This window comes from Monodelphis domestica, chromosome 1 (assembly GCF_027887165.1).
Source record: "Monodelphis domestica isolate mMonDom1 chromosome 1, mMonDom1.pri, whole genome shotgun sequence".
Lineage (NCBI taxonomy): Eukaryota > Metazoa > Chordata > Mammalia > Didelphimorphia > Didelphidae > Monodelphis > Monodelphis domestica.
The window spans coordinates 253,123,386-253,141,105 of record NC_077227.1 but is presented as its reverse complement, the minus strand read 5'-3'; the positions used below and the strand labels follow the sequence as shown (position 1 = coordinate 253,141,105).

General features: G+C 46.8%; 1 protein-coding gene across 1 annotated transcript; it reads right to left on the bottom strand.

Moving 5' to 3' along the window:
- Positions 1-9,662: 9,662 nt before the first annotated feature.
- On the bottom strand, positions 9,663-16,369 carry IRF2BPL (interferon regulatory factor 2 binding protein like). Its single transcript, XM_056810625.1, has one exon. The coding sequence runs from the start codon at positions 12,848-12,850 to the stop codon at positions 10,517-10,519; it is 2,334 nt and encodes a 777-aa protein (XP_056666603.1). The 5' UTR covers positions 12,851-16,369; the 3' UTR covers positions 9,663-10,516.
- Positions 16,370-17,720: the final 1,351 nt, after the last annotated feature.

Genomic DNA, 17,720 nt, shown 5'->3' with positions numbered 1-17,720 from the left:
CCCATGTTGTCCTCATACGGGTGCTTTGGCTGCCCAAGGCGGAGGGGGCCCAAGGCAGAGGGGACCAGATCCGGGACTAGTAAGGAAGGGAGAGGCGGTTCCGGAGCATCACATGACTGTCTAGGCTGGGTCCCAGTCAAATGGAGTTAATTCCATCTGTGTTCACATGCCCCAGCATTCCAGAGCGGCCTCTCCCAGAGTTTTGGCTCGACAACACAGCTCCTGCTGCTATTGCTGCCTTTTGCTGCTATTGCTGCTGCTGCTGCTGCCGCCACCACCACTGGCCGACCATCGGCTTCCCCACCCCCACCCCCACCCAGCCAGAAACTTGGGGTGACGTTTGCTGCCTCCAAATTTCCCTCCCAAAAGACTCCAAACAAGCAAAGCCAGAAAACACTGTCAGGCAAACCCATCTTTTCCTTACGTCTATACACTTTCTTCCCAGTTCTCCCTTTATAAACTCCAAATCTTTTGTGTGTGTGTGATTTGGGGGGAATGTGTGGGGGGCTTTCAAGGGGTGAGAATTTGTTTAAAGAGGGAGACAGCTTTGGAAAATGTACTTTTGCATTACAACAAATGACAAACCCAAAGAAGGACCAACTCCATTAGCCCTGACATCAAGGACTTCCCACCCTCTCAAAACAAACCAAAGGTATGACTCCCAACTTTTGCTATGGATATTAATCAGTCTTCCTTAGATTCAAAACATTTCAGAGCAGAAATCAGGTTATCCAGTTCAATCCATAGAGCCTAAATTATTATCATTATTAGCTAACATTTATATGACACTTAACATTTGCAAAGTGCTTTACAAATAAATCATTTCATCCTCACAACACCCCTAGAAAGCAATTGCTTTTGTTATTGTTACTGTCGTTTTGCAGATGAGAAAACTGAGGCAGACAGAGGCCCAACACTCTTATCCACTGTACCACCTCATACCTGAAAAAAGTCCAATGAGTTCCCATTCCACTTTTGTTGGAAAACCCGTAATGTGAAGGGCAGAGAAGACTCACTGATATTTCCCAAAGCAGCCCATTTCCATCTTGGGAAAGGATAACTAAGTGGCAAAGTGGATAGAATGCCCAGCTTGGACTCAGGAAGACGTGCATTCGAGTCCAGTCTGACAATTCATAGCTGCGTGATCCTTGGCTTCCATGTTAGACTCACTGAAGCTTCTCTCCTCTCATGTGGCAAGAATGATTGCTTTCCCTAAGCGCAAGGGAATGAGCAGAGTCTAGCTGCATTTCCGAGACAGAAACAATAGCTGGTTGCTCTTTTATTGATGGTAGGAAACATTGGAGGGAAATAAGAAGAGGAGAAACCATCTTCCAAACAGGGTCTTTGGGTTTGTATGGTGGTGCATACCTGTAATTTCCATTACTAAAGATGAGAAGTGGATCTCTTGAGTTCAGGAGTTCTGAGCTGCAGTAGGGATAAAGCATGACTGGGTATCTACACTGTCTGGTACCAAAACAGGGAACTCTCAAGAGTTGGGAGCACAAGGGCCCAGGTTGGAAAGGGAGTAGGTCAAAGTTTATGTACCAATTAGTAGGGGGATCCAGCACTGAGTACCAACTGTACTTCCAAACTGGAAAAGATAGGGAAAGTCAGTCTCAACACAAACAAATAAAAACCAAACATGTTGGGGAGTCTTTTGCAGAGAATGCCTAGCCTATAAATTGAGTTCAGTGATAAGGACCAGTGCCCAGAGGAATGTTGAGTTAGTAAGTTTGTGTTTGTTTTCTTTCTAAGTGTTTTTTTTCCCCTCAACATTTTCTGCCATCATCTCCCTCTTGCCTTAGCCCTCCCAAAGTGAGGGTTCCTATTTAGGATGGGAGAGAGCTTTGTTCTAAGATCTCTTTTCCTCAAGGTCTCTCTCTGGAAGAGGAGAAAAAGGACTCAAAGCAAAAGGGAGGAGTATAACTAAGTGAAAGCTACACAATGAACATCTGGTTATAGGTAGTACAGTGAAGAGAGGACTATTGTAAGAATCAGGAAGACCTGAGTTCAAATCCTGCTTGAGACATTTGTTATGACCCTAGAAGCCAATTATGTAATTTTTCCATGTAGATTTTCATAGCATCCCTTTTTTTTGTGGTGGCAAAGAACTGGAAGTCAAAGGAGTTCTTTTGAACTGGGTAATGATGTACAAACTGTGTTATGTGAATGTGATGGAATATTATAGTTTCATAGAAATCTGGAGACACTTATATGAACTGATCAAGAGTGAAATGAGTACAGCCAGTAGAACAAATTCCACAATAATATCAACATTATAAAAACAATTTTGAAAGACAATATCTCTATTCAATGTCATGAATATCACTCTAGAAGACTTATATTGAAGCATGTTACCTATCTCCTAGAAGAGGTAATGCACTTGGACCACAGAGGAGATATATATTTTAAAAATTGAATGTGATCAATGAATGTGTGTCCCTGGGCAAGTCACTTAACCCTGTTTGCCTCAGTTTTCTCATCTGTCAAATGAGCTGGAGAAGGAAATGGGAAACCACTCCAGTATCTGCCAAGAAAAACCCCAAATGGAGTCACAAAGAGTAGAACATGACTAAAATGACTGAACAACAACAACAAATGTGGAAAATTGTTTTCTGGGGCAGCTAGATAGCTCATTGGGTAGAACACCAGGCCTGGAGTCACAAAGACCTAAATTCAAACATGGTCTCAGATATTTATTAGTTGTGTAACCCTAGACAAGTCAATTAACCTCTCTTTGCTCCAGTTTCTTCCTAAATAATCTATCTAATATTTTAATAGGTGTAATAATCTAATATCCTAAATGTTCTAAATATTACTAAATAAAATAAAATATTATTTCTAAAATAGGAATAGGAATAGTAGCACCTCAGGGTTATTGTAAAGACCAAATGAGATAGTATGAAAAAGCTCTTTTTTGTCACATGTTGACTATTTCAGTGATGGTGAACCTTTTAGAGAAATGCCAGGCCCTGCCCCCACCCCACCAGACCAAGTGTCATGTCTACCTTCCCCAACAGATTTCCAGAGGCACCCTGCCCCACCTTACCCCACACAAGGGAAAGAGAAAGCTCTCCCATTGGGCTGCTAGGCAGAAGGGCCGGTGATGTGAAAAAAATGTCATCAGGCATGGTAGAGATGAGGAGGGGAGCAACTCCACCCAAGTCTCTCTGCTTTTCTGGTAACTAACTCTGGGGGATGGAGCAGGGAGAGCAGCCATGTGCCCACAGAGAGTGTTCTTCATGCACCATGCCATAGCTTCACCATCACAGCTCTATATAAATGCTATTATTCTTCTTGTATTAGTTGACTTTGAAACAAGGGTTAGGTTTTTCTTCTCTCTCTCTCTCTCTCTCTCTCTCTCTCTCTCTCTCTCTCTCTCTCTCTCTCTCTCTCTCTTCAATTTGGAGGGGAGACATGGGAAGGAGAGGAAATAGATTTCTGTTAATTGAAAAAAAATTTTTTTAAAGAAGAGGGAATAAACTATCCTGAGCAGAGTGAGTCCTCCTTTGATAGACCCCTGCTTGACTTGCCTCTTTGGCTATGAAAGAAAAACTAATACTCATCCTCAGGTCTGCTATGATGGAGAGTTTGTAGAGAAGTTACCAGTCTAAAGCAAGAATAAGGTAGGGCTAGAATACTACCTGAGAGAATCTTCTGAATGGAAAATAATTGACATCACTTTCCTCCAAGCAGAAGAAAGTTCAAGCAGAAAGGACCTCAAGGAAAAATCTTCACCCTTCCCCTCTCTCTTACTTCTGGACCCTGAAATATTTGCCATGTTTTTAGAATAAGTTGGCTGTATGCCTGAATTTAAAATGAGATATTTCCAACCAGTAAAGGGATGAATCCGTGATGGGAATGAGGACAAAGTTTATAGGTTAGAAAAGTCAGAGGTGAGCTGGAACCTGCTTCCCACTCTACCCAGCAGATGGTTAAATTTTCAGTGTGAATATTTACACCTCAGAAATCTGCAAATGAAGACTGTGGTTGATTTATGGTTTTATTGATTGTTTGGATTTAAGAAAGTAATGGAGAAAATGTTAATGCAGATTAAATTTAAAAGCATTTAGTGTGTACATTCCTACCTCCCTTTGTGTTTTTCTCAGCTGATAGTTAAACATTCACTAGCATGCCCCCAGGAAAGATGTCCAGTAGCTGCAGTCCAAGTTACATTTATATTCATTCAGGCAATTTAACTTGGGACCACAAGATTTAGAGCTGAGATGATATCTCCAAAACCTTAGAGATCTCATTTAGTCTAACTCTCCTATTTTACAGATAAGGAAACTGAGGCTCAGGGGAGTGGAATGATTTGGCAGCCACACCTTTGTAATAGTCCAGCATGAGGCTATAACTTTCCTAAGGTCACACAAGAATAAAAGTTTTAAATAGCAAAACTAGGACTGGAAATTCAATTATTTGACCCAAATCTTATGTACTATGGAGTTAATTAATTAATTCCTTCCTTCCTTCCTTCCTTCCTTCCTTCCTTCCTTCCTTCCTTCCTTCCTTCCTTCCTTCCCTTCAGTCTTAGAATTGATACTAAGTGTCAGTTCCAAAGCAGAAGAGTAGTAAGGGTCAGGCCTTTGGAGGTAAGTAACTTGACCAGGGTCACACAGCTAAGAAGTATCCACAGTGTTCTGTTCACTATAATCCCCTGCCCCTAACAATATATGCTCTACCCAGAAGGAAATGGAACCAAAAGGGATAAAAAAAAGTCCACATTATTCTGCAAAATGAAAGGCAATTATAGAAAAACCAACCTTACAGCTTCCTTTCACCTATGAAACTCCATTCCTAATGCTTGTTTAATTGCACTGAACAACTCCTAGGCCCTTCTTGTTCTCTTTAGCAACAGCCTTTACTTCCTTATGAAGCTCCAGTTAAGACAAGAATTTATGATTAAAAATAAAATCTATATTAGTTCTGTCCACAGAAGTTCCTACAAAATTGGGTTCTACTCTCAGCTCTGCCTCTGACTCACTTCTCTAGATTTTAGTTTGCTCATTGGAAAGGTAAAGGAGTTTGGATTAAGGACCACTAAATCCCCTTCTAGCTTTAGAATTCTTTAATATATAAAGATAATCACAACTGAATAATATTCATCCATGTTATACTTACCATTGTGATGCCAGTGTTTGATAAATGTTATCTGGAGAATGAATGAATGAATGAGAAACATTTACTAATCACCAATCATGTATATTTGTCTTTATAATCCTTTCCCCCCAAACACACTTTCCAGTCTTCTTGCACCTTATTCTCCACCCTTCCACCTCCCACAGACTCTGAGATTTATTGACACCTTGCTGTTCCTCAAACAAGACAGTCTGTCTTCCAACCCTGGACATTTTCACTGACTCTCCTTGATGCCTGGAATTCTTTCCTTCCTCATTCTCTGGCTTCCTTCAAACCCCAGCTAAAATCCCACTTTTTACAAGAAACCTGGAGAAGGAAAAGGCAAACCATCCCAGTATCTTTGCCAAGAAAACCCCATGGACAGAATTGGCACGCTGTGGCCCACAGGGGCACAAAAAATCAGACATGTCTGAACAACAACAAACAAGAAGCCTTCCCCACCCTTCTTAATGCTTAAGTCTCTCTGTTGATTATCTCCAATTTATTCTGTATATATCTTGTTTGTTGTTTGAATTTTGTTTCCTCCATTGGACTGTGAGCTCCTTCTGCTCAGGGACTATTAGGTGTTTTGTTTTGTTTTTGTTTGTTTGTTTGTTTGGTTTTTTTTTTTTTTGTATCTCCAGCCTTTAGCACAGAATCTCAAATACAAGTACCTAATAAATGTTTAGCAGCTAGGTGACTCAGGAGGCAGAGAGTCAGATCTGGAGATCTGGGTTCAAATATGGTCTCAGATACTTCCAAGCTGTGTGATCCTGGGTAAATCACTTAATCCCAAATGGCCTACCCCTTACCACTCTTCTGCCTTGGAACTCAATATAGATTCGAAGACAAAAGATAAGTTTTTTGTTTTGATGCTTATTGATTGACTGACTTTGAAGCACTAAGATAAACATGCTTGTGACTATTTACTAGTGTGCAACTCTTCATGGCCCGATCTGGAATTCATTTGGCAAAGGTACTGGAGTAGTTTGCCATTTCCTTCTCCTGTTCATTTTGCAGATGAGTAAACTGAAGAACACAGGATCAAGTGATTTAGTCTGGATCATATAGCTAGTATGTATCTGAGGCCAGATTTAATGTCTTCCAGGACTCTATCCCCTATGCCACCTAGCTGCCTGGGATGCTAAATTTAATGTGGATAAAAATACAAAAGGTAACAGTCCTTGCCCTCAAGAAGTTTACATTTTGATGGGAGAGACTACATCTATGGGAAGTAGTGACCAGAGAAGGAAATTATGGTGGGATTTATCTTAAAGATGGTGGGATTAGATCAACAGGGCAGTCAATTGATATATTTTTGGAGAATGGATGATAAAAGTTGATTTGATTACATTGCTCAGAGCAAGATAGGTTGGGACTTGGCAGAGAGTTGAATCTGAGGTCAGAGGAGTTGGGTTTGAGTTCTGGTTTCACCATTCTTTACCAGTCTGACCTTATCATGCATCATTCAGCCTCATTTTCTTCATCTGTGAGATTAGGGGATTTGGACTATAGATGGCCTCTGAGGCCCTTTCCAGTTCCAAATCAATGCCCTATATCCCTAAATGCATATAAACATATATTTATGTTTCTGTTACATGCAAAATGTGTGTAGAAAGGTATTACTAATACATACACAAACTTTCTAATTGCTATTTTTCTTTCCTTCCTTCCTTCCTTCTCTCTCTCTCTCTCTCTCTCTCTCTCTCTCTCTCTCTCTCTCTCTCTCTCTCTCTCTCTCTCTCTCTCTTCTCTCTCTCTCTCTCCTTACCTTCTGTTTTAGAATTGGTACTAAGTATGAGTTCCAAAATCATTTAACTGATCCAAAGCCATTTAAAAGAAACGGCTAAAAAAGATTCCTGGAAAAGTTTAATTAAATGCCCATAATTATCCCACCATCTTTCTCTCTCTTGTGGAAAGAAAGAACCAATCTGTGCTTAGCAGCACAATTTATTAAAATCAATCTAATAAGGATTTTTAAAAAAGATTTTGGTTAATGACACATGCATGAATCTATTTTTTAGGGCTTCTCTAAGGAATTTCAAATATTGGTAAAGAAGGACTGGCAGGGCTGCTGAAAGGGTGAGGGAAAAGCAGACTTGGAGAAATTAGGCACCGGTCCCCATCAGTACTCTGTTTTGCATCTAGTAAATGCTTAATAAATGTTTGTTGAGTTAAATGAAATACCAGGAAGAAGTGAAGCTGAATGAGGTCAAGGCTGATTCTGTCCATATTGCTAAATGTCTGTAACCAAGAACATTCTCCCCATGTCAGAAGAGGGGAAATATATAGCCTGTTTGTCAGCTGTTCGAAGGAGGGGGAGGGAAAAGAAAAAAAATGCTATGTTAAAGGGATAAAAGAAAGGCTGGTTAATACGCCCAGACCGGCTGCTGAATGGATCAGAGCAAAGAGAAAGGTCACATGGTTACAAAAAAGGAAGAAAAAAAACCCTCCCTACAACAACTGCCCTCTAGCTATGGTTAACTTTAATTAACTGCAGTATTATAATTCACTTCCAGCTCAGGTTCCACCTTCCCTCTCTCCTTTCTCTCTCAAATCTGATCTAACCAGGTTGCTCCTTGGAATATTTTTGTTTGGAATATTTTGTTTTCAAATTATGATTAATGCCAATAACAGGGGAAAAAAACCAATGAAATTCTTGAGGGTCCTTAGTGATTGTTTCTTTTTCCTATCGTCAGGCACTCCAGCAATGCTTTGAGGACTGGCTGGTTTACACAGTCAACTTGCAGACAGATCTGTGGATTTTTGCTTCCAAGCTTGCCTACAGGTACACCAATCGTGGAACCTGTCTATTTCAGCTAACATGCATGGTTGAGATCTGTGCAACCAGTCAATAATTCCAATTCTTAATGGGTAAACTGTGCCCGTACTCTTGGGTTTCCCTTGAAGGTGGGTCACTCTCTTTTAAATACCAGCACACTCATATGGGAGGGGGAATCATCTTCCAAGGTGATCAGACCAAATGGCCTTTATTTTTTATTAATGTTTTCCGAATTAACTGTCTGTTATGCACTGTCACTCCCAGTTAATTATCTCGAAGGATGGAAATGGTTTTTGTGACTCATAAGCAACAATAAAATACTTGGCATCAAATAGAAACTCGAGGACGTCAGGCTCAGGAAACACACATACACATCCATCTATTTCTCTTGGTGGAAGAGATGAAAAAGGCACTAAGGAAGAGATAGAATTAGAATTCCGGAACCCCAGTACCCTGCCCTGATGTATAAGGGGCAAGCATAGCCATTAAGCTCTGTGTTCAAGATTTCCATCCTTTCCAGAACAGAAACTAAAAGGGATCCTGAAAGCTAACCCAGCCCCTTAAAGCATCTGGAAGACTGGAGGATTTTTTTCCCCTCCAGGAGATTCCTCCCGCTACCCCCCTCCCCCCAAACTCAGTGCTCTATTTATTCCAACTGGCTGGGCTGGGGACACTTTGGTCCTCCCCCTCTCCCCCATCACCAGGAATGAGTGTTGAGTGATACATTTCTGATTAGTATCTCTGGATTTTATTTTGTTTCCCAAAAGCTGTTTTCTACTCTCCCCTGGAAAGTAAAAAGTTTCAAACCAGATTTGCCTTCTTTAGCCTGGAGCACACTGGGAGACTGCCTAGGGATTTCAGTCCTCCTCTCCTAGCCCCAAACCAGCAGCAAGAAACTGTCACTAAAAAGTCAATTAGATGAATAATCACATATGTTCACTGGCAGGAGTAAAGGATTTGATTGGAAGCCATAAGTGACCATCATTCTCCACTGGAAGTGTTCCTCAACACCCCCCCCCCCCAAACTCCCACTTCCTGGTCAGTTAAGTTTTCCACCTTTAGAAATGCTTATCAAAGCAGGAGAACAAAAGTTTAAGAAATGAGGTGAAAACTGCTCCTTCCTACCTAGGACCAAATTGTATCAGCTGGAAGCTGCCAGGAGCCCCCCCCTAGCACAATTACATGCTTCTCAGTGGTCTGAATTCCTCCCTCTCCCCCCTGTTCTCAACTCCCTGTCAACTCCCAGATCTGAAATCCCTTTGTTTTTAAAAGCAAGCAGTGTATAAATTAGCTCCACTCCCACCTCCTGCCACCTCAAGAGTCAGAACCAAGCCTGTGTCCCCCCTATTTGTTAGAGCTCCCCAGTCCTAGACAGATCTGGTATGATGGTGATGATGATGATAACCATCATAACCACAGGTTGAGAAATCCCTACAGTCCTAGCAACAAGGCCATTTGCAACCAGAGGGCTTCAGGGGAAAACAAAGTGGAGAAATCGGTAAACAGAAAATGCTTAGTCAGCAATTGCTACCGCTGCATTAAAAGGTGAGATGTAAATAGGCACGGTGCCAAGATGTAGATAAGTTTAGATAACACCAGCCCAGCTTTTCTTGGATGCCACAATTAAAGGACTTCTCAAAGGCAGACATGTTTTTGTTGCATACTTTGGAGGCTTTTAAATCAGGAAGGGAGGGGGCAGCCCATGTTTTGGAGCAGTCTCCTTAGCACTGAGAAAAATAAACTTGCTACTCAGGAAGTATTAATATCAATTGAATTTATTACAAGTTACTAAGCTCCAAGGCACATTACAGTGTTCTGTTAACTACAGAAATGTATAAAGGACAAACAGAGCATGTTTTCCATGTACAGCATTTTGCTCTACTGCTCAAAAGCATCCGTGCATCAATAAAGCAAAAACAAAAACACATGAAGATTAAAAACGTTCAGATCAATAGAAACAAACTGAAACAGTTTTTTCCCCTTACAAACTTGCAACGAAAAACACCCACCCCCCCAGCCCCACCCCCAGACTCCCCCTCCCTCACTGTTTTGCAAACAAAACAAAACAAAACAAAATTAAGTGAAGACTAAACACTCAGGGCTTGGTAAAACAGAAGCTGATCACCATTTTTGTAGCAATTTTTGTAGGCATCAACACTGGCCTTGGCAAAAAGGAAAAGGTGTTTTTCTTTTTTTTCTTTTTTTCTTTTTTTTCTTTTAGAGAAGTGCATAACATTTACAAAAATACACAGCAGCAGCAGGTAATTGCTAAGGGCTAGCAAATCTTGTACCTAGGCAAACACACTGCCACCAAATAAATGAGAAAACAGATATTGTGTAAGTAACCAAACAATATTATATTCTGTTTAACAAAAACCAGCTCTATCCTTCAAATGAAGAAGAGTTACATACCTTTGTTTCAAAATATAGAAACATACGACGAAAATAATGTCTATACATAAGACTAACTTTTTGCAGTTTTGTTATATTCACAATTCTACATCTTCGTGGTGGGGGAGGAAGGGCTGTGGACTAGGAGGGGGTGGGAGGGATCTGGCTTGGAGGAGAGGGGTGGGGGGAGAGGACGAGGCCAAGTAGGGATTTTGCTGGATTTTAAGAGTCTCTCTCTTTTTTCACCTTAACGTCCCCAGCTAAGATAGTCGCGATTTCCCCCTGCATGAAAGCCCAAGGTACGTTAGAACCGACTAAGGGGCATTTCTCGCCACTGGGGCAGTATACCTCGCCGGTAGCGCCCTGGGCCTTGATGCTTTCCCTAGAACAGGGGAAGCAGAACTTGTGGCTGGGCACGGAAGGGCACTGAACAAAATGTGTGTCCTCCAAACGTTCGTGGCAAATGGTACAGCAGAGGGGGCCGCTGTTGGCCATGGGGGAATCAGGAATGTTTTGGGGGTGAACTTGGTCCATGCCCGGGTGGGCACTAGGAGGTGGGGGTGCCACTTGTAAGTTTATATCCCCATTGCGAGATGCCAAGCGGCGCTGGGCTGGCACTGAGGCCGGTGACACGGGGCTGCTGCTGTTCCTTCGAGTGGCCGTAGTGGAATGCACTGAGCTGCCGTCCTTGGGCGAGTGAGCATTACCCAGCGTGTCAGCCACAGACATGAGGGCCGCCATGGGGGACTGGCCGTTCTGGGGGGCTGATTCGGGTGGGGTGGTCCGGTTAGAGAGGGGCCCCAGGGGCGGGGGCGGGGGCGGAGGAGGGCCCCCAGCTCCGTGCACTGCCCCGAACCCCCCGGCAGACATGGTGAGCTTGAGGGCCTCGCTTTGGGTGGCCATCCACTGCTGGCGCTGCTGCTCCTCGCTCAGCTTCAGCGCCCCCTCGGCCGAGTCCGGCGGCTCCGGGGACGCTTTCCTCTTACGCAATCCAGACGCTCCCCCACGGCTGGAGGCGCTGGCGGGAGGGAGTACCCCAACGACTCCCCCAGCCCCGCCAGCGCCTCGAGGATGGGTGACCAGGGCGGTGGGCAGCATGGGACAGTTGGCATCCAGGTAAGGTTGGGGGAGCATGTCTGCCCCGGGGACTCCCTCCTTGAAGAAGCGCACAGACTCGGGTAGTAGGTCCCCCAGAAGCCGCCAGTCTCCCGAGCCATGTTTCTTTTCATACTCCAGGTACTTGAAGCCTGAAGACAGGCCGCGGCCGAAGTCTTTCATGCAGTCCTGATACATCTGCTTGGCCACCCCGGATGCGCTGGAGAACACATTGCCCGAGCCTGTAGGGTATTCGATAAAGAGTTTGAGTTCATAGTCCAGACCCGGCTTGGAGACCGCATCGAAAGCAAAGACGCGGCCCAGCAGAGAGTGGTCTTTCTTGAAGCGGACCTCATAAGGGGTGCAGCCTGCCAAAGTGAGCAGGGTCTCCCGTACCATCTTGGGCTTGCTGGCCCAATCTTCTGCCCGGTTTCGGAGACTCTCGCTCAGTTCTGCCAGGGCCTCTGCGTTGCGCTGCTTCTCCTTTAATTCTCGTTCCTGGTCGGTACTGGACACCGAACCCGGCCGCTTGCCCCCACCGCAGGCCTCTGAGGATGAAGAAGAGGTTGAGGATGACGAAGATGAGGAAGAGGACGCGGAGCCAGCAGCCAAGGTGGTCCCCCCTAGGCAGGAGGGACCCCCGCCTCCGCCCACGTTGGAGCCCTGCGGGGGAGGGCGGCTGCCTAGCCCGTGGGGAGGTGGAGGGGGCAACACGGCTGCTCCCGGCCCATTGAGCAGCGTTTGAGGGAGCAGGTTGGGGGGCACATTCAGAGGACCCCCGCCACCTCCGCCACTCCCACTCCCAGGGGGTAGCCCTGTCACCAGCCCCCCGTGAGCCCCGCGACGGGAAGATGAGGAGTTGGGGCTTTGGCGGTTCAGTTCCGGGGGCCCATCCTCCGGGGACTGTTTGGGGAAGCCATTGGGGCCGCCCAACCCGTTGGGTAGCCGGGCTGCATGGCCGCCGCCCCCGCTGCCCCCCAGGCTTCCCGGGGGCGGGGGGTACTCAAAGCGGCTTCGCTGTTCAACCGCGGCTGCAGCGGCAGCGGCGGCTGCGGCTGCTGCGCTCAGGCCGTAGCGCTCTAGGCCAGACGGCGCTGCCAAGACGGCGGCTTTGGTAGAGCCGTCAACGTGGTTAAGCTGTTGCTGTTGCTGCTGCTGCTGCTGTTGTTGTTGTTGCTGCTGCTGCGCCGCCGCCGCCGCCTCTTTAGCGGAGAGGGCCACGGTTTTGACCCCGACCGGCGGCGGCGGCCCCGGGGATCTGCCGTCTTGGAAGCAGCCGTGGGCTCGCTTCAGCTGCCTGGCTGTATCGATTACGAACTCAATGCGGTCCGCACCCTCATAGTTGACACAGCCTCGACACACTGGCTCCGTGAAGTCCCAAATCATGGCCCAGGGCATGCGGGGCAGGTCGCACAGGTAACACGACTGTCTCCGAGAGGAAGCCACCTGCGCCGAGGACATGGTGCCGGCCCGGGGGAGGGAGGGGGAGGGGAGGGGGGGAAGGGCAGATTGGTCCCTACCCGCCCAGGCTGCTGTTGCTCTTTCTCCTCCGGGGAGGGCTGGCGGGCGGGGGAAGGAGTACAGGAGGAAGGGGGGAGAAGATTCTGTCTCCTGCCACTCGCTGCCGCTGCGCCTCTTGGTGGTTGCTCCACCACCTGGGTGGCAGAGTAGCTTGCCTCCTTGCCCCCGCCTCCTATTGCAGTTTTCTGGCAGGGGAGGGGAAATCGGTCGACTTCTTCCTGGTGCTGTTGCCCCTGGGACAGGGGTGCTGGGAACGGGGTGGGGGTAGGGGAAGAACGTAGTGCCCCGCTGTTACTGTCACTGCTGCTTTTCCTCTCTAGGATTTCTGTCCTCTTCCCTGGGCAGGGGGCAGAGAGGTGTTAAGGGCTACCGTACTCTACCCTCAGCTTGTCTCCGATCTCGCTTGCTGCCGCTGCTTCTCCGGAGGGAAGAGGAACAGGAGGGACGGGAAGAGTATGAGGAAGGGAAGAGAGAGGGCAACAGGAGAAAGGTACACGGAGAGCCACTGGCAGCCGTCCTGGCCCTCCTGCAGCACTGGATGTTCCGCCTGGTGGCTGTAAGATTTTGCACACGCTGAGCCGCCGCCGCTGCTTCCCGGACGCACACCAGATGAAAGGAGTAGCCAGGGGTTCAGCAGACCCCGGCCCTGTTCCCGGCTGCCGCGGCTGCCGCAGCTCACGTAGGGTGCATGGCTCTCCGTCGGTTCTGCCTCTGTCACATCCCGTTCGGAATTGGAATGTGGGAATTGTGATTGTTACTCTACGTTCCAGAGGCGCGTCTCGCGCTCCCGCTCGGGCTGCAGCTCGCGCTGTCCCCGGCTCAGCCGCGCGGGATGCCGCCCGGGCGGAGCGGTGACGTCACCGCCATGCTCTGCACCAGTCCCCCTCCCCTTTACACTTCCTCTGTCTGTAGAGCCCACTTGTTGCATAGAGAATGCGCATGCTCGGCACACAGCCCAGATTCCTCCCAGCCTTTCCCCTCCTCCCGCTTCTCCCCGCCCTCCCCGGACTCTGTGTGTACAACAGCTGAAGCAATGCAAGTTAATGCTAGAAATCAAGTGAAGAAATACCCAGGGCTATGTTTGGAAATTAAACAGAAGATGATCTTTCTCTCCCCTCCCTTCCCAAGCCGATGCCCAGCTTTCCAATGTGAAAATGCATTCAGGAAACATGGATCATTTCCCCCCCTGTGAGTTCAAATGTCTCATTTCAGAATTTTAGCTGTAAATTTCATAAGAGACATTACCCATCACATTTAGAGTTTTCTAACAGGGATCAAGCCATTTTCCGTGCGGGTATTTTATATCATTTTCCACTGTTAATGCCACAATGCACAGCACCAACAAAATTAGCTCTTTAGCAATCTCATCCTGTTTTTCCTATTTATTGGTTTCCATTCTTGATCGAGGGACCATAGGAATTGGAGTTTCAGTGAATGATGGTGCTGGAGACAGACTGAGCTATCCCATTTTTCATTTCTGGCACATAGTGGCCCAGCAGATGCTAAGTTGTGAAACCAGGGGCTGTATAACCTGGGCTCTTAGTATGCTGAAGGGTGCTGGAGAGGCCAAACAGGTGAGTAATTTATGTGTTTGCTAATGGAAAGGGAAACAGGATTCCCTCTGTTTAATAACAATAATACATTGCATTTTTAGAACTTGAGCTCATTTGCTAGTGCTGTGAGAAAGGCAAAACAAGGCCATTCTGCCTCCTTTTTTAGAATGCCCTTTGCTCAGGACATTTACCTTACAGCAGAACAAACACTGCTCAAATCAGCCCGAGTTAGTGTATTTAAAAGGTTACTGCCAAATCATGGGGGGAGAGAAGGACCCTTCTCCTGAAAACCCACCATGGAAACAAACAAGAAAATACTCTTTTTTTTTTGGTAGAGATTCTTTAGGACATATGGCAATCTCATCATGCCCTCCCCCCACATGCCACTCTCAGTAATACCTTCTCACAGTCTCAGTCTTATTGCACCACCCTGGGGCTTCAGCTCCTACGGGAAAGATTTTATAAGGGAAGGAGCAGTAGGAGGAAAGATGGCTCTGGGGACCCCTGCCTTTTATTCCCTCTGCAGTCAGTTTCTGCTTTTTGCAGAACTGTTTTTGCAAAACAATGAAATTGCTGTCCACTCCCCAACAATAATAAACTTTCACTGCCAGGCTTGCCTGGATCATGGCAATTATTTTTCTACAAAGGGCTGCAAACAGAGTATTGCATCACTCACACATACTTCAACCATTGCAATGCAACCGGTTACCCCAGGGTGAGTCAAAATATATGAGGGTGTGTGAAGGAGGGAGGATTGTGTGACATTCCTATGAACCAGGAGGACATCAGCTCTGGCTTGCTTGTTTAACCCATTTGTATACCCTAATATGTACTCAGCCCATCCTTTCATTTAATCATAATGTTGGAAAATTACAATTTAACTTCTTGCCAAGATTTATGTAGGAGGGAGCTCATTTCATCCCATAGCAGTCTGTGTCTATATCATAACTTTCAGGCCATATATGTACTTATATATGTACTCATAGGCAGACAGACATAGCATAAACGCACCAGCTTGAATTAGGAGGTGGCAATAAATCATACTTTCATTGTATTCTCATAATCCTTTAATTTAAAAAAGTGTTATTTCTCCAGACGGAGCCCCCCTCCCACCAAATTACCCCCATTTGTCATTCCTGCATCTTAATTGACTGGGGCACCCCCAGCATGGAGGGGGGCAGGAAATGATAGCACCAAGAAGATAGGGACACAATATAGGAACAGAAGTAGGGACGCCTCCAACATATTTCAATGTAGGATTTCTGGACAAAAGGGGATACTCCAAGAACCCTTCTGCAGAAGGGGTGGGTTTACACAGCAGTAATGAACCCTATTAAGGAAATGAGGTGATTTAGTATCCCAGACACCAAGTGAAGTGACCCTACAGTCCTAGGGCATAGAGTCTGCGGCAACCCCGAGATCTAGAAGAGGTGGACCCCATCTGAAGCTTAATTTCAAACTCTCCTGAACCTGCAGTTTCAGGTAGCTCGTAGTGGGTTGTTTCCACTGGGGAGAAAGTTGAGAGCACAGTGATTAAGTGAGCTCTCTGCGGGCGGGGCTTCCACAGGACACTTGGGAAAGCTCATTCCACAATACCACTGTGCTTTGGGCCCAGAATCGGGGCAAAAGGTTGCCCCAGAGCCCCGGGGGAGCTGATTGATTTTTGGAGGAGGAAATGTACTAACATTTGGCACAGAGATGTTAACATACAGAAAAGCCCCTTTTCAGTCGGATTGCTCACAAACCCAGGCCTCCAGCCCCCTTTCCCGACTTTGGGCACACTCTGGATCCCGTCATCTCTTGCTCTGGCCTCCTCTGCAGGAATGGTGCTCCCCTGCTGACTTCTTCACCCGGCGCCACAGCTTTATCCGGCTGGCACTAATAAAAAAAAACATTTCTTAAAAAAAAAAAGGCGTTCTCTCTCTCTTTCTCCCTGAACCTCCCGTCACCCCTGGGCTATTCACTCGGCTGAGAGCTCCTTCGAGAAAGGCCTTTTTTGGTAACACTCACCCCTGTGTAAACGAGGCCGACTAGACTCACAAGGGCCGCCTTTATAGTGGGTGTAAATAATAAGCACCTTAGATAGGATCAGGCCTTGCCGATCCCTCACGGGCTGTGTCAGCTCCTAGTGGCCCAGCAAATGAATGCAGAAGCCTGTACATGGACATATAGGTTGGGGGAGGGGAGGGAGGGGTCGAGGATTAGCACACGTGTGAAATCACCAACTGGGACAAGACCGAACCGTGATTTACTTTTACTAAAAGGACGTATTGTGGGACGGAAGTGTGTTTGCTTTTCCGTAATGATTAATCCCAGATTTTTTTTTTTTAAATTCAGCCAGGGCCGGGGTTACGCAAGAGCCACTCGAGCGTGAAATCCCAGCAACAACACGGGCTCGCTGCAGGAGCTGCGATCTGAAAACCAGGAAGAGAGGAGCCTATGTCTCCGAAATCTGCCAAGCCAGGATGCGTGCTAACGGAACGGGGGCTCTCCGGGGTAAAGTCGGCTGGAAGAAGAAAATGAAATCTTGATGGTGGCGCTGGCCGTGCAGCTGCAAGAGAAGATCAAATCTCTGACTACATTCTTCCGGGGGGGGGGGGGGAAGAGCGCGGGGGAGGGAGTGGGGGAGAGCTGAGTAAGGGAAGGAGAATAAAAGGGGGAGTCGCGTCTGGTTCCTGCCTCCTGGTCTTCCTTTCCCAGCTTCCTCCCCTTGCCATTTCGCCAGGGCACCGGGGGAGTCCAGAGCTGTCCTCAGCAAAAGCTGGTGTGTTTATTTAGATCTGAAAATAAAGAAATACTGGAACGAGCCTTACGAGATGGGGGGGGGGGGGGGGAGGGAGGGAGGAGCAGGGAGAAAAGGGAAGCACCAGACAATGACACCATTCAGACAAATACACTAGGAGAGGGGCCTGTGGGGGGAGGTTGGGTAGTGAGATGGGGAGAGGGAAAGACAACATTGGGGGCAGTTTTTGAAGAGGAGATCAGTGGAGGGGAACAGTTTGGGCAGCGGTCGATCCACGAGCCTTCTGGGTCTGAACCCCGAATCGTTATTAGGAGACTTGGGTGGGGGGAGGCGGTGAAGATTCACAGTGCCTTACCAAAAGTCCTGGAACCAAAGTAAGCTGCGGACACAGCTTCAGTGTGGCGGGGCATTTCCGGGGTCACCATGTCAGAGGCCCTTCTCCGCGGAATCTTTCCGTCTCGGGCCACTTAGAGTGGCCTCAAACTGGAAAGCCCAGGCACTCCTCTCCCTGCGT

Bases quoted from the DNA above. Each gene is read 5' to 3' on its own strand.
- IRF2BPL (XM_056810625.1), bottom strand. From the start codon at position 12,850: ATGTCCTCGGCGCAGGTGGCTTCCTCTCGGAGACAGTCGTGTTACCTG.